The sequence below is a fragment of the Myotis myotis genome, unplaced genomic scaffold, assembly GCF_014108235.1.
Source record: "Myotis myotis isolate mMyoMyo1 unplaced genomic scaffold, mMyoMyo1.p scaffold_m19_p_1, whole genome shotgun sequence".
Lineage (NCBI taxonomy): Eukaryota > Metazoa > Chordata > Mammalia > Chiroptera > Vespertilionidae > Myotis > Myotis myotis.
This window is the reverse complement of record NW_023416313.1, coordinates 56,458,045-56,471,965: the sequence shown is the minus strand read 5'-3', so window position 1 is coordinate 56,471,965 and position 13,921 is coordinate 56,458,045. Positions and strand designations below refer to the sequence as shown.

The 13,921-nt window shown below is 36.1% G+C and overlaps 1 protein-coding gene across 10 annotated transcripts in view; it reads left to right on the top strand.

Moving 5' to 3' along the window:
- WDFY3 (WD repeat and FYVE domain containing 3) overlaps window positions 1-13,921 on the top strand; it is a 182,118-nt gene that overhangs the window by 18,315 nt on the left and 149,882 nt on the right. For all 10 annotated transcript variants that reach the window (XM_036338502.1, XM_036338493.1, XM_036338472.1 and 7 more), the window contains exons 3-4: window positions 8,524-8,633; window positions 12,535-12,696. In XM_036338502.1, coding sequence (XP_036194395.1) covers window positions 8,524-8,633; window positions 12,535-12,696 — 272 coding nt within the window. The remainder of the gene's footprint in view (window positions 1-8,523; window positions 8,634-12,534; window positions 12,697-13,921) is intronic.

Sequence of the window (13,921 nt, the reverse complement as noted above, 5' to 3'; positions counted from 1 at the left end):
ATGTACCCTGACCTAGAATCAAATCGTGACCTCCTGGTTCATAGGTAGATGCTCAACCACTGAGCCACGCCTGCCAGGCTGTCTCTCATTTTCTTATCTTCATCTCTGACTTTTTTTTTTTACTCTACTTGCTAAGAGAGCTCTTGAGTTTTACAATCTATCCCTTCCTTGGAGGTTTTTATTTGTGACATTGTAATTTAAATTATAAGAGTTTTTTTCTTTTTTATTGTTTTTCTTAAAAAGGATTTTCTTCACTTAGCTATCTGAGGTTTTGTTTTTCTTTTCAGATTTTATAGTCTGTTTCTTTAAGGTTGCCTTTTTTTGTTAATTTTTCTGTCTGTCTTTTATGTTGGAATACATCCTCACATATCTCATCCTTGGCCATCTGTTCCTGTATAAGAATGGATAGAAAGCTGCTGGGTGGCTTTGTATTTATGGGTGGAGCTTGCAGCTCAGGACATTAGCCCAGGGTGATCTTGCTGGGCCATTTTGTTGGCCATCTTTCCCTGGCTAAACAGAGTCCCCAGAGAAGAATGTCCAATCTTACCTAAACCATATATGTCTGACTCTGAACATGTTGGAAGCCAAGTAGGGGAAAGGTATGAGGGCCCTCAGCATTCAGTATTTGAGTTTTAGTACTTTGTCTCCATGAGCCCATAGCTGTGCCTGGTGTGGTATCATCATCCCCCTGCCCAATCCAAACACTGCTCTTACTCTTTGCATTGAGTAAACCTACAGTCTAGTGCTCACTTTGTAATGGGGATCTGGGATCCAGGTGCTTTTTTTTTTTAACTTGTTTACTCATTCTCAGTGACAGTCTATAGACTGACATTTATTTTTTTAAATTAAATGTATTGGGTGACACTGGTCAAAAGGGTCATATAGTTTGCAAGTGTACATTTCTAGGATACATGATCTTTATATTGCATTGTGTGCCTAGCGGCTCTTAAAAGTATTTCCCCAATCCTTCAGTGTACAGTTTCACGCTACCTCTGCTTTCAGAGGTACCTAGTGCCACCCGTTCCTGAGCCTCTTGGTTCTCGTAGTTTCATTGTGTGTTTTTTTGCATTTACTTTAAGATGTAGAATTTACTAAGTCAATTACCACTAACTTCTGTGCTATTTTATCCAAGCTGTTGCTGTCATCTTTCCTATTTTCTTTGTCCTTATGAGTTTATGATTTTACAAAATACTTCCACAACCATTTTAGTTGTGTGTCTTAGTCTGCTCAAGCTGCCATAGCAAAATACTATAGACCAGTAGCTTAAAGAATAGAAAAAAATTTTTTTACAGTTCTGGAGGCTGAAAGTCTAAGATCATAGCTTCAGCATGATTGGTTTCTGGTGAGAGCTCTCTTCCTGGCTTGCAGAGGGTACATTCTCAATGTAGTCTTACCAGGAGGAGAGAAGAGAGCGCTCTGGCCTCTCTTTTTTTAAGGGCACTAATCCCATCATGAGGGCCCCACCCTCATGGCCTCACCTAAGCCTAACTGCCTTCCAAAGGCTCCATCATCCAATCCCAATACATTAGGAGTTAGGACTTCAACATATGGAGTCTGGGAGGGACACATTCCAGGCCACAGGAAGGGCTTTCAGGAGAGAGCAGAGACAAATCTTTGTGCTCAGCCCTGGAGCCCATTATGAAGTTTTTGGAGCAATAGCCATTAAATATTTTTAGACTGAGGACAAAATCCCTTATTCAGAAGCATTACATTTTATGAATTGACATATGGATTTTAAAGTGAGACAGTTTTAATTATATTTTCAGTCCTTGAAGGAAGTCCAAGGAAAGATAGTAAGGTAATTTAAGGTAACTTTCCTGCCCCTATCTTCTCCCTTCTCCTCTCCAAGTTGGATTGCACTTTTTGTTATCTTTCCTAATTTCAGTTATTCCTGTAGAAATAAGAAGCTGGTCTTAAATATAAGACTTGTGTGTGTTTTATACCTATTTAGCTATTTTAAATAAGGGAATTTCTCTGTCACAAATTGACTCCTGTCATTGCATTTTCTTTCTTGAACAATATTTACTCCTAGATTAGAAAAAAATTTCCCAAAACTTTATTTTCTTCCTTCTCTGTTGCTGTCTTTGTAAATACCTACCTAATCAGCATGTTTGTAAAAGAAAAAAAAAAACCTTTTTCTAACAGGAAATTACATAGTACATAGAGTCCCCTGTGCCCTTTGTCCTCCACTGATGACATCTTATTTCCCAGCTATTTTTAAGATATATTTTTTCATATTATGTACTTCCATGTAATTTTTAGGTTTAAACTTTTGAAATTTACTAACTTTAGAATCTAGCGAGATTCAATTAAATTTGTGTAAATTTTACCTACATAAGAAAAACCTTTCTTAATCACCCTATTTCAAATAGATATTTTCTAATCTATCCCATACCAGTTAGTATACTTGTATTTGTAGTCACTTTAAATACTTCCTTTAGAGCTTTGTCATCATTTAAAGCATCTTGTTTATTTTCTTCTTTAATTTTATTGTCTGTTGTATTCACTCCTGTATCACCTAGAACAGCAATTTTCAACCTTTTTTATCTTATGGAACACAAACTAATTATTAAAATTCTTCGGCACACCAAAAAATTTATTGCAATTTTTGCCGATCTGACAAATAATAAAGTATAATTTTTATATATCAATATCAATATACAAAATTATATTGAACATTGGAAGTTTCTTTTGGTCAGTGTTTTTATCAGAAATAGTTTCATGGAGATTTTTTTATCTTTTGTACTGAAACAATTCTATACTTTCAAGATCTAAGTACATCCTGAATCATCTTACTCTTTTTTACCCCATCTGTATTTTCTGATTGATTAATTTTTATTGTGGTAAAAATCACGTAACTACATCTGCCCTCTTAACAAATTTTTAAGTGTACAGTTCCCTATAAAGCCCAGTGTTGTACAGTAGATCTCCAGAACTTTCTCATCATGCATAACTGTAACTTTACAGCCATCGATCAGCTACTGCTCATTTCCTTTTCTTCCCAGCTCTTGACAGTCACCATTCTGCTTTCTGCTTCTATGAATTTGACTACTTTCGATACCTCACATAACCTTTTATTTTACAGGAAATTATCATTGACAGTAATTGTTATGGTTAATATGCATATAATTTTTCTCCAAAAAAATCAGGTGAAATGAGCCCTCTATTATTTTTATGAAAAATAGCTATATTTGTTTGTCATATTATTTTTCCAGAACTCCTCCGAATTTGGTGTGCAATACTGGTTATTTTGTTTGTTACCTACCCAGTACTTGCATATCAAGTCTTTTTATCAGATCTTTTCTGACATGGATTATAGATATCTCAGTAGGAACCCTGCTTATCTGCAATTCTGTTGTTTAAATCTATCAGAGTTAATAAGAATGGAAACGTTTTATCAATATCAATATACAAAACGTATACATGGACTGATTTGTAATACAAGGAACCTTCACTGCTCTAGTTCTCTGTCTCCCTTAATTATCTCTTTATTGTTAACTCTGTGGCTTTTGTTAAAAAATATGTAGTGACTCTCAGTTAATTAGAGAAAATACATAACTTTGTGGCCGTATTGTTTACAAGCTATAGCCTAAGATATTTTCTTCACCTTGTGTAGTTAAGTTTAGACATGCAGTCTACTTAATTCTAAGGGGACAATAATCAGTTTTCACTATTAAAGCAGAAAATTCCCACCTGTGAAAAAATAGCTTTAGTTTATGATTAATGACTTTGGTGCATGTGAGGTGCCACTGTTAAACCCAGTGGTGCAATCCGAAATGGGCAGCAGCCAAGTGGTGGAGAAACCCGGTGATGCCTACTACAGTTGGTGTCTCGTGCAGCATCTTGTGGAACTAGTGTAATGTAGTGAATCCCCAATTAGACAACCCAGCCCTTTTTTTTTAAACAGAAAATCATTGTGCCCCGCTGTCCTCCATGGATTTCAAAGCCACAACACCTTCAGGTAATTTTATTCCCAAGGTGTGATTATGTTATCATCAAATGAAAAGAAGCATGGAAGTCATGAATTCTAATACTGTTTTTCTGACTAACTTACGGAAGGCTTTTTTAGGGGGTCAGGAGGCAGATGGGAAGGATTGTTGAGGGTTTGGTTTCTTCTTTACTGGAGTAAGTGTAACAATACTATTGACATGTCTCACATTGTCAATCTGAAGCATAAGTTTGAAAATGGCTACACTTTAAATGGACTGCAAAAAAAAAAGGACTTTGCAAAGGAAAAATTGTTGTATTGCATTTATTATTAACAAGTTTTGTGTTCTGATTGTTCTGAATGCTAATTGAATTCACTTATATTCTCTCAATATAGGAACTTAAGTTTATTTTACAATTGTCTACATTCTATTCATTATTTAATCTAATAATGAATCCCACTAACTCCATTTCTGTATTTTTGAATCTAACTGTATGTATTGGAATGCAGTGTGAAAGCTAAAGCTTGAATCACATGATTGGCACCTTGCAAAATGAGATAATGTTTTTTTCATTAACTCTTACAACCTTGGGTTAAACCATCATTTAAATTTGTATTTGTTACATATAAGTGAAATTAAAAGATTCCAGCGCAATATTTTTTTTGAATAGGAGTGTTTTTCTTTCAAAAGTTTTAAAGGTGTTTTGAATGGCAGCACTAAAAAGAGTAGGTGAAAATAAAATGTTTCCAAATACTTTTGTTACATATAGACTTCTTTGTCTGTATAAGCATATAATTCAAAGCCAGATAATATAATTTTACATTATTCCTGATGTAACTTAAGTCTTCTTCACTTTATCAAAAAGAGCACTTCAGTTGGTAAAGTTGTTAAAGGGATATTTTTAATAATTACACTGTCTTGATCCTTTTCAAGGTTTTTTTCCCCCACAGGTATTATCTTATTTAATCAGATTAGCAATCTATTAAACTGTTGTAATGCTTAATAACAAATAGAGCATTATGGGTTTTTTTTATTCCATTATTTGTCTTATTTTGAAGAACAGCTTAGTGTTCATTGTCAACCAAAACAGAAGAAAGCATACACTCCTATAAATGCGGTTGATCAAATATAATTTTTTCAAGCCAAGAGTACATTTTTGGTGGTTTTTATTGGTTTGCTTGTTTTTAATGTTTTTATTTATTTTAGAGGGAGAGGAAGGGAGAGGGATAGAAACATGGATGAGAAATAACAATTGGCTGCCTCCTACATGCCCCCTACCGGGGATTGAGCCCATGACGTAGGCATGTACCCTGACCAGGAATTGAACAGGTGACCTCTTGGTTCATGGCTTCATGTTCAATGACTTAGCCACACCAGCTGGGCCATTTTTGGTGTTTTGGTTCTCAAAATAAGCATTAGCATTCATTGTTTATATTTGACAACTTATTGAATAGCAGTAAAAATACATATTTGTCCAGTTTTCTCTTAACATTAAGAGTGGGTGGAATTCAGATTCACTCAGAGTGGTCATATCTATAGGTTTCTAGCTTCTGTATCAGAAAGATAACTTTGCCTCTTAAATTGAGTTCTTCAAAATCTCCCTTTACCCACTCCTTGAGAAGCATAAGTGGTACTGATCAGTTCATTTACTAATGAATGTTTTTTATGAAATAGAATTTCATTACAGTCTCTAACTGTGAAATAATTACTTGAAGATTCCAGGTAGTTTTTTAAGAGATGTTGAGTTACAAAATTGAAAATACACAATTTAAAACCAAAGTTGCCTAATTGTGAAGAAGCTTAGGAAATGAAAGCATAGCATGTCAGCCTTTAACTGAGAATTTTAGCTAACTGGGAAGGAGTTGTCTTCCTTCCATGAGCATTTAATTCCTGTCAAGGAACGAGGACTCCTCATGTAATGTAGCAAATGGCTGGGTCCATTGTAAGCTTGCAGGAAAAATTTGCAGGTCACCTTTTACCATTGACCTCAAACCATGATTGTTAATGAAGGTTTTTCAGTGGTATTGTTTTGTTTTCTCCCTCTCTAATGAACCTTCACAATTTAATCAGCCTTAAACATTGCTTTCTCTATCTTACTCCTCTTTTCAAAACTTGCAGGAATTTCTGTTACTCCTAGTAAATCCAAACCTCTTAATTTTCATCAGAAGTTGAGCTCATTGTGTCCTTCTTTAATCAACCTTGGTTGGTTTATTCACCCATTTAACAGATACTTATTGAGCCCCCATTTTGTGCAGTCACATGCTTCACACTGCGGACCCCCAGTGAACGAGGTAGGCAAGGAGATTGCTCACCTTCTGTTTATTCTCTACAACAGGGTGAGAGGCTGTAAATCAGTGAACATTTTAATATAATAACTTCACTTTTGAGATATTAAATCAGGGGTCCTCAAACTACAGCCTGCGGGCCACATGCAAATACAAATATTGTATTTGTTCCCGTTTTGTTTTTTTACTTCAAAATAAGATATGTGCAGTGTGCATAGGAATTTGTTCATAGTTTTTTTTTAAACTATAGTCTGGCCCTCCAACGGTCTGAGGGACAGTGAACTGGCCCCCTGTTTAAAAAGTCTGAGGACCCCTGTATTAAATAATAATAACCCAGTCATCTCTTGGCTTCCCTCTTTTCCAGGTTGTGTTTTGTGTTTTGTTTTGTTTTGTTTTTTTATCACTGTCTTTTGTCTCTTACAGGCTAGACAGTCTGGACTTGAATGTAAGTTCTGTCACTGACTAGCTATGTGACTCTAGGCAAGTTAACTTAACCTCTCCATTTCTTAATTTCTGTTATAAGGGGTATAATAATATAAAGTAGCTCATATAGTTCTTGTAACAATTAAATGAGTTAAATCTACAAGTAGTTAACATTCATCTTGTTTATTCATATGAAAATTGACAAACTCTCTACTGATGAAATTAAGTATATGGTTAGGGATTTATCCATTTCCTCTTATCTCTAAAAAAATAATGAGCTAAATTAACTTTCAAAGATTCTTGCACCATCACAGTTCTGTGAATGATTCTCCCCCTGTTTTCTCTCTTCCTACTGTCAGCTGCTCAAGTCACCACTTATGTGTATCATGAAGGCAACCTCCTAATTTGTTCCCTCCACTGGTCTCTGCCTTCCCAGTTTGTCATATACATTATTAGTAAGTTAATAGTCTTAGGGTAATCCTCTCATCACCTCCTTTGTTCAAGAAACTGCATTTGCTCCCTCTTGCCCAAAGAGTCAAATACAAGTCCTTAGCTTACCTTCCATCATAAATAGGCATCAGTTTCCTATCACTACGTTGACTTTCTTCTAATCTAATTCTCAAAGTATGCTCTTCTAGAATGTTAACCCAGTATTATTACAGTTCTTTGTCTTGATCAGTACGTTATGCTCTTTCCTCTAGCTACACTTTTATTTCTGCTCCTAATTGCTCGGTTTCATTCCCACTGGCCCCCACTTCCTAGACAAACCTATACAGGTTTCCCTGTTATCCAAAAGTAGAACTTGCCTATGAAAGCTTTTATAAACTGAAACGGCATAATTTGAAGAATATGTAACTTTAATTTATATGGAAAAATTTTGGTCATTCCCAGATTCCAGAAATAACCTTTCAGATCATACCAAATCACACATAAAACCTAAAAGAACACTAACATACAGTTAAAGCAGGAATGATAACGATAACTATGCACCATGCTTGGTACACCCATCCTTCCCCTCAAGCAGCAGAATTTCGATTTTATTCGTTACTGGATGCTCCCTAAAAGAGACCACTTTACTACTAGCACAACCAAGATTCTAGCTTCCAAGGTTCTTAGTGCATGTTAAATAGTATGAATATTGGCTGCACGAAGTTCAGCACACTTACAGTGTATTTTCTTCCTTGTTATCGAAATGCTTAATTGTGTCCAGTTTTACGCTAAACATCCTTACGAGCTCTCTTAGGCTTTTCCGATACCATAACACATCTTGCTAATGAAGGCACAAAATAAATCGAGGTAACGTACAGATGCTCACAAACATAATCAAAGCTGCGGGGTTGGATGCTGGGATGTAGTTCCCGGGGAGGGAGCTAGCAGGGTCACGCTCACTCCGCCTGGTGCACTGCCTCTAGAACAGCTCCCTGCAAAACAAGTGCTGAATTTTCACTTTCACCTTTTTTTGTTAAAGTAAAAATCATTTTTTGATTTCTTTTAGTTAGCAAAAACAGGGACTGATATAGGTCTTTCATCAAAAAGTGAAGCAGCCCAGTGTGAACTTTGAAAAGTAGAGAACACCTATACTTGCTTTCCAGGCAGGCTTAGTTCACACTTTACCTCTTCCACGGCTCATTTTGACTATTTTATGACATACCTTCCCCTAAAATATGTAGGTTGAGTTTTACATTTCCGAAGGATAGGATGATATACTATGTGTGCCATGAAAACATTGCTCTTTACTGTGTTTACATAGAGCATGTAATAGTGCTGATACAAAGTGTGTGCTTAGTAAATGATCATTTCTTTGCAGATTTTAAGGAAGAACCTCTTTATATGTGATTCCTCCCCTCCCCCCACCTAATAGCTTGCCTTTTCCTTTGCTTTTATAGAGGCTGCAAGTCGGGCTATTGTCCAGTTCCTAGAAATCAATCAGAGTGAAGAAGCCAGTAGAGGCTGGATGCTTCTGACAACAATTAACTTGTTAGCATCCTCTGGTCAGGTAAGTTCTTTGTTTTCATCTTTGATACCTCAACCTCTTTTTTTTAATCCTCTTGGGATTTTGTAAAATTAAACTTATTGTCATATCTGAATAAGCTTTTATGATGATCATGATATTCTTCTAATTCAGTGGTTCTCAACCTTCTGGCCCTTTAAATACAGTTCCTCATGTTGTGACCAACCATAAAATTATTTTCGTTGCTGCTTCATAACTGTAATGTTGCTACTGTTATGAATCGTAATGTAAATATCTGATATGCAGGATGGTCTTAGGCGACCCCTGTGAAAGGGTCGTTCGACCGCCAAAGGGGTCGCGACCCACAGGTTGAGAACCGCTGTTCTAATTCGTTTTATACATTATTTCATGCTTCTGACAACATCCAGATGAGGAGGTTGATGTTTTAGGCGTTTTACATATGAGGAAATACCTAACTTGGAATAGTGGTTTTATCTTTGTGATGTCAACACACATAGAACATCATATGGTTTCCCACAGCACACTGGGCAGGGCGGACCACCTGTGGCTGGAGGTGACTAGCCCAGGAGCTCTGACTTCATCAGACCAGCCCAGGAATTCTTTTACCCACGTTAGGGCAGCTCTGGCTTAGAGGAATCATCTAAGGTTCCGCTAAGGGCACTTAACTAATAAATAAGTGACCTGGAAAATACTTTTAAATTTTTCTAATTTTTAAGGAAAATATGAAAATACTACCATTTCTGAAAATATATATTCCCTTACCACTTGATTTATTCTGGAGATCGGTTTTTCCCCTCTAAGTCAATTGTATCAACATCTGTCATGATATATGTGGTCTCTGCTCATTTGTACCTGATTTTAGGCCTGTGATATTTTGGGAATGAAGTAAATTTATTCAACCTTCTACAGTCCAGAGTATAGTTACCTATCAAAGTTAGTACCAACTCTGAGAATGGCTATTGTCTTCATTACGTTGGGCTTTTAAACACCTCACATTACTTAATAACACAAATGATGCTAGTTCTTAGTAACCATATCCTTAAACTAGTCACTAGCTCAGAGTGAGTAGCACTTGGACATTTTCCCCCTTGGAATGGATTGTTTCCTTCTTTTGCTTGCTGGTGTATGTGTGTGGTGTGTGCGTTTTTCTCTTTTTCAATCAGAAAAAGGACCAGACTAACTTGTCCTGGTTTACCTGATACTTTCTGAGTTTTAGCATAGAAGCCTCACATCCCAAGAAACCCCTCAATGGAGATGTTTATTCCCCCTAAGTAACTTTCAGATAGCCCTAAAGTGGACCCCTGTTTCCATGTATTTGGGACCATACCAGATGACTTTCAAAATACCAGTTTTATTGGCTGTTTATGGTAGTTACAAATGCCTCTACATTACTGTGCTGAAGCTTGGTTTGGTTTAGAGTAAAATGTAAAATAATAATTTTATTTGGCATATTTCTGTTTTATTCATATTTTCTATTGATGCTGTAGTTTTCTTTCTCAGTTGTGACAGAGACTATGTCCTACCTAATACCTAACACATAGTAGAAAACAATTAAATGTGATTAACTGAAACATGCAGAAGTTGATAAATTGTCGTAAAAGTATAAGAAAAAAATCAGGAGAGAAACCTGGTCACTTTTTAAAAATTGCAGAAGTTGCCAATTACTGGTTTGGATACCAAGTTGTACTTTTAATCTGTCAGTTATAATATGAAAATGAAAAATCATATCTTTTTGCTTAACAGAAAGAGAAAGCTACCAATAGTCCAACTGGGAAAAGAGAAAAGACATTTTAAAAACATTTGTGTTGTATTTTAGACTTTTTTGTTTGTGTGCCATTTTCTGTTGGCAGCAGTGAAATGCAGAGATGACTAAAACATGGTTCTGAATCAATATGTAGGTGACAGATGAAGTGGATGAAGCTAATGCTATAAAATGCAGTAGTGGATGTATGCAGTGCTATGAAAATAGAATTATGAGCCTTATACATCTTATAGGTGAGGATAGGAGGAAAGGTGAGAAATTAATGACAGTTTCAGACACAAAAAAGTATTTAAACTGAACATTAGATGTATGGAGATATGAGACATCTGAAGTGTAAGGCGTAGGTAGGAAAAGCAGGGGGGTTTTGAATATTAGAGGTAGGAAATGGTACTGGATCTGTAAAAACAGATCTTGCAGTGAATATTCTTTAGGCTCTCTCTCTCCTCCCCATCATCTTGCTGCTGCATTAGTTCAGTCCCATCTCATAGGGTTTTCCGTATCTGTTTCCTAATAATTAGCCTGGCCTTCCTGCTCTGTAATCTAACTTATGATCTACATTGCCACCCACTAATTCTCTGAAATCTGGTTCTATTACTTATTTATTTTAACACTTATTGAGTCCCCAGTGCCAACAAAATAAAAATCAAACTGGAATGGGAGACTGTACATAAGTCATTGAGCATATACAGTGTAGACCACTTAACCTGAGGCAGGGTATATATAAGTGATGGGCCACAATCCCTTCACTTGTAAGGCAGGGGTCATGCAGTAATGGAATCTACCTCATCGTGATAATGTGAGGAGTAGGTGAGATAATAATTTAAAGTGCTCAGCCTTGTGCCTGTGCTATAATAATCACTTATTAAAAATTAGACATTATTATTGTGGCTTTTCAGGATTCAGGTTCCTGAAACATATTGTATGTACTGTGTGGCCTAATCTTTGTATCTTCCAAGTGATCTTTCCCCTCAGATTTTAATTCCTACACTTTTTATTCCATTCCTGGCAGTGTTGATGCGTCCCTTTTATATTAGCCACTATGTCCTCCCACTGTGACGCTTATGAGATTAAATCAGTTACTGATGAGCCTGCTTCTGCTGGTAGACTAGGGTCTCCTGAAGGACAGGGACATGTGTCCAGCTCCCAGCACACTGCCTGACATACCCTAGGCATTCAGTAAATGCTCACCTCTGGCATGGTTAACCTTTTTATTAAAAACTGCACCATGGAAAATTTTTGGTAATTATTATAGCATACTTCTTTAAAATACTGAAATGTTTACCATGAGAAGGTCTGGAATTTCTTTCTCTAGAAATCCTTGAAAATAATACAGAGATTGCATTTTGTGTGATGGCTATATCCTTCAAATGTTCTTCCAGCCCCCCAAATCTACAATAACAATAACATTACAGTGATAGTAAGTCAACTACTAATATATAATTTAGTTCTTAATATGTCCATGCATTTGTTTTTTTGTTTGTTTGTTTTTTAATATATTTTATTGATTTTTCACAGAGAGGAAGGGAGAGGGATAGAGAGTTAGAAACATCGATGAGAGAGAAACATCGATCAGCTGTCTCCTGTACACTCCCCACTGGGGATGCGCCCGCAACCAAGGTGCATGCCCTTGACCGGAATCGAACCCGGGACCCTTCAGTCCGCAGGCCAACACTCTATCCACTGAGCCAAACCGGTCAGGCTGCATTTGTTACCTTACATAATCTATTAATCCTAAGAAGTATGTACCATTATACCCATTTTATAGGAGATAAAAGCGAGGTCCAGCAAAATTAGTTGGCCACATTCATAGTTAATTTCCTTTTTCTAAATACCAGAGCTTATATTATTTGAAACATGCTACCTCTTAATAAATAAATAGCAAACTTACTTGATACTTTAATAATAACAAATAAACACATCTCAATATTTAACTAGAGCAAATTTGTCCAAATGGGAAATAAGTATTTTTTAGCACACATTTATTTTTAATTTCTTCAGGCATTTAAAATCTTATTTTTATATATAATTTCCTGCATGAAAATTTGGAGTTAATGATTTAGCTTCTGGCTTAAAATTTGTAACCTCACTTAGCTGTACCAATTGCAATTATGTCTGTTTTCTTACTTATTTACCTATTCATTTATTGATTGATTTGTTTTCCAGAAAACTGTGGACTGCATGACAACGATGTCAGTGCCTTCCACCCTGGTTAAATGTTTGTATCTGTTTTTTGACCTTCCACATGTGCCTGAGGCAGTTGGAGGTGCACAGAACGAGCTACCTCTAGCAGAACGTCGTGGACTACTCCAGAAAGTTTTTGTACAGGTATGTTTGCCTGGCTGTTTAAAGTGAGACAGGTGTATTCCTTCAATTAATGTGTTGCCTGTTCCATTTTCTGTAGTATTTCATGTTGTTTATTATTTTTATCTCATGTAACTGTCACATTTGTTGGATCTGTACACTTCTTTTGAGAAATATGTGAGGTATTAACAAGTTTGTTTCTTGGACAGAGTCAACTATTAAGTTTACCTTTGTTCTAGCAATAACATCTGTGAAATGAACTAAGCAAGGAAAACTTTTGTTGGTAATCATTAAGTTTGTCATAATATTTCTTATAATGTCAAGAGATTTTCTTTTGTTGCTGTCTATATATAGGAAGTCCCTGTATATCTAACTATAAATATTTAAATTATAAAAATGTTTATTTTAGTGCCTGCTGCTACCTCCTCTGCTCCTTGCCTGCAAATTCATTCTTTCCCACCATGGCCACCATTCCTTTAATAGCATTAGTGGTTAAGAAAGGCTTAAAAAGACCTTTGCTACCTAGCCTGGAAATATTGTCATTTTGATAGCCTTTCTTGGGAGAAAATTTTCAAAGCAAGCAAACTACAAACATTTAAAGTATAGTGTGCCCAGAGAACCTAATATAGAATTAAAAAAAACATTTTGACACAAAAAGACAAATACTGTATAATTCCACTTATGTGAATCTAAAGTGAGTCAAACTCAGAAAATAAAATGATGATCGACAGGGGTTGTGGGTGGGGAAAAAGAGTTGTTTTCAGTTGGTACGGAGTTTCAGTTTTGCAAGATGACAGTGTTCTAGAGATGTGTCGTGTAACAGCGTACTTAGAGTAAACACCACTGTACTCTATACTTTAAAATGATTAAGCTGGTAAATTGTATGTTATGTGTTTTCACCTCAATAAAAACCCCCACTCCTGCTTGTATCCAGTTCTCTGAAATTATATCACCTAAGATATAGATTTTTCATTTCTAAAATGAAGATAATGATACCTACCTAAAGGGTTTTTTGTGAAAATTAAGTTAAATAATACACAAAGCTACAGTTCTCCCTTAGGACATAGTAGATATGAAATGAAAGTACCTGTGATTGCGCTGTTGTCACCACCATGCAGTAGGGCAGTGGATCTGCAGTAGGTAAGGTAGAGCTGGGTCCAGATGGCAATTGCACCCCATGTAACTGAGGTGTTTACTGCGGGAATGACTGTACTCTACTGTAGAGCTGCTAGCCATGAAAGGACAGGAG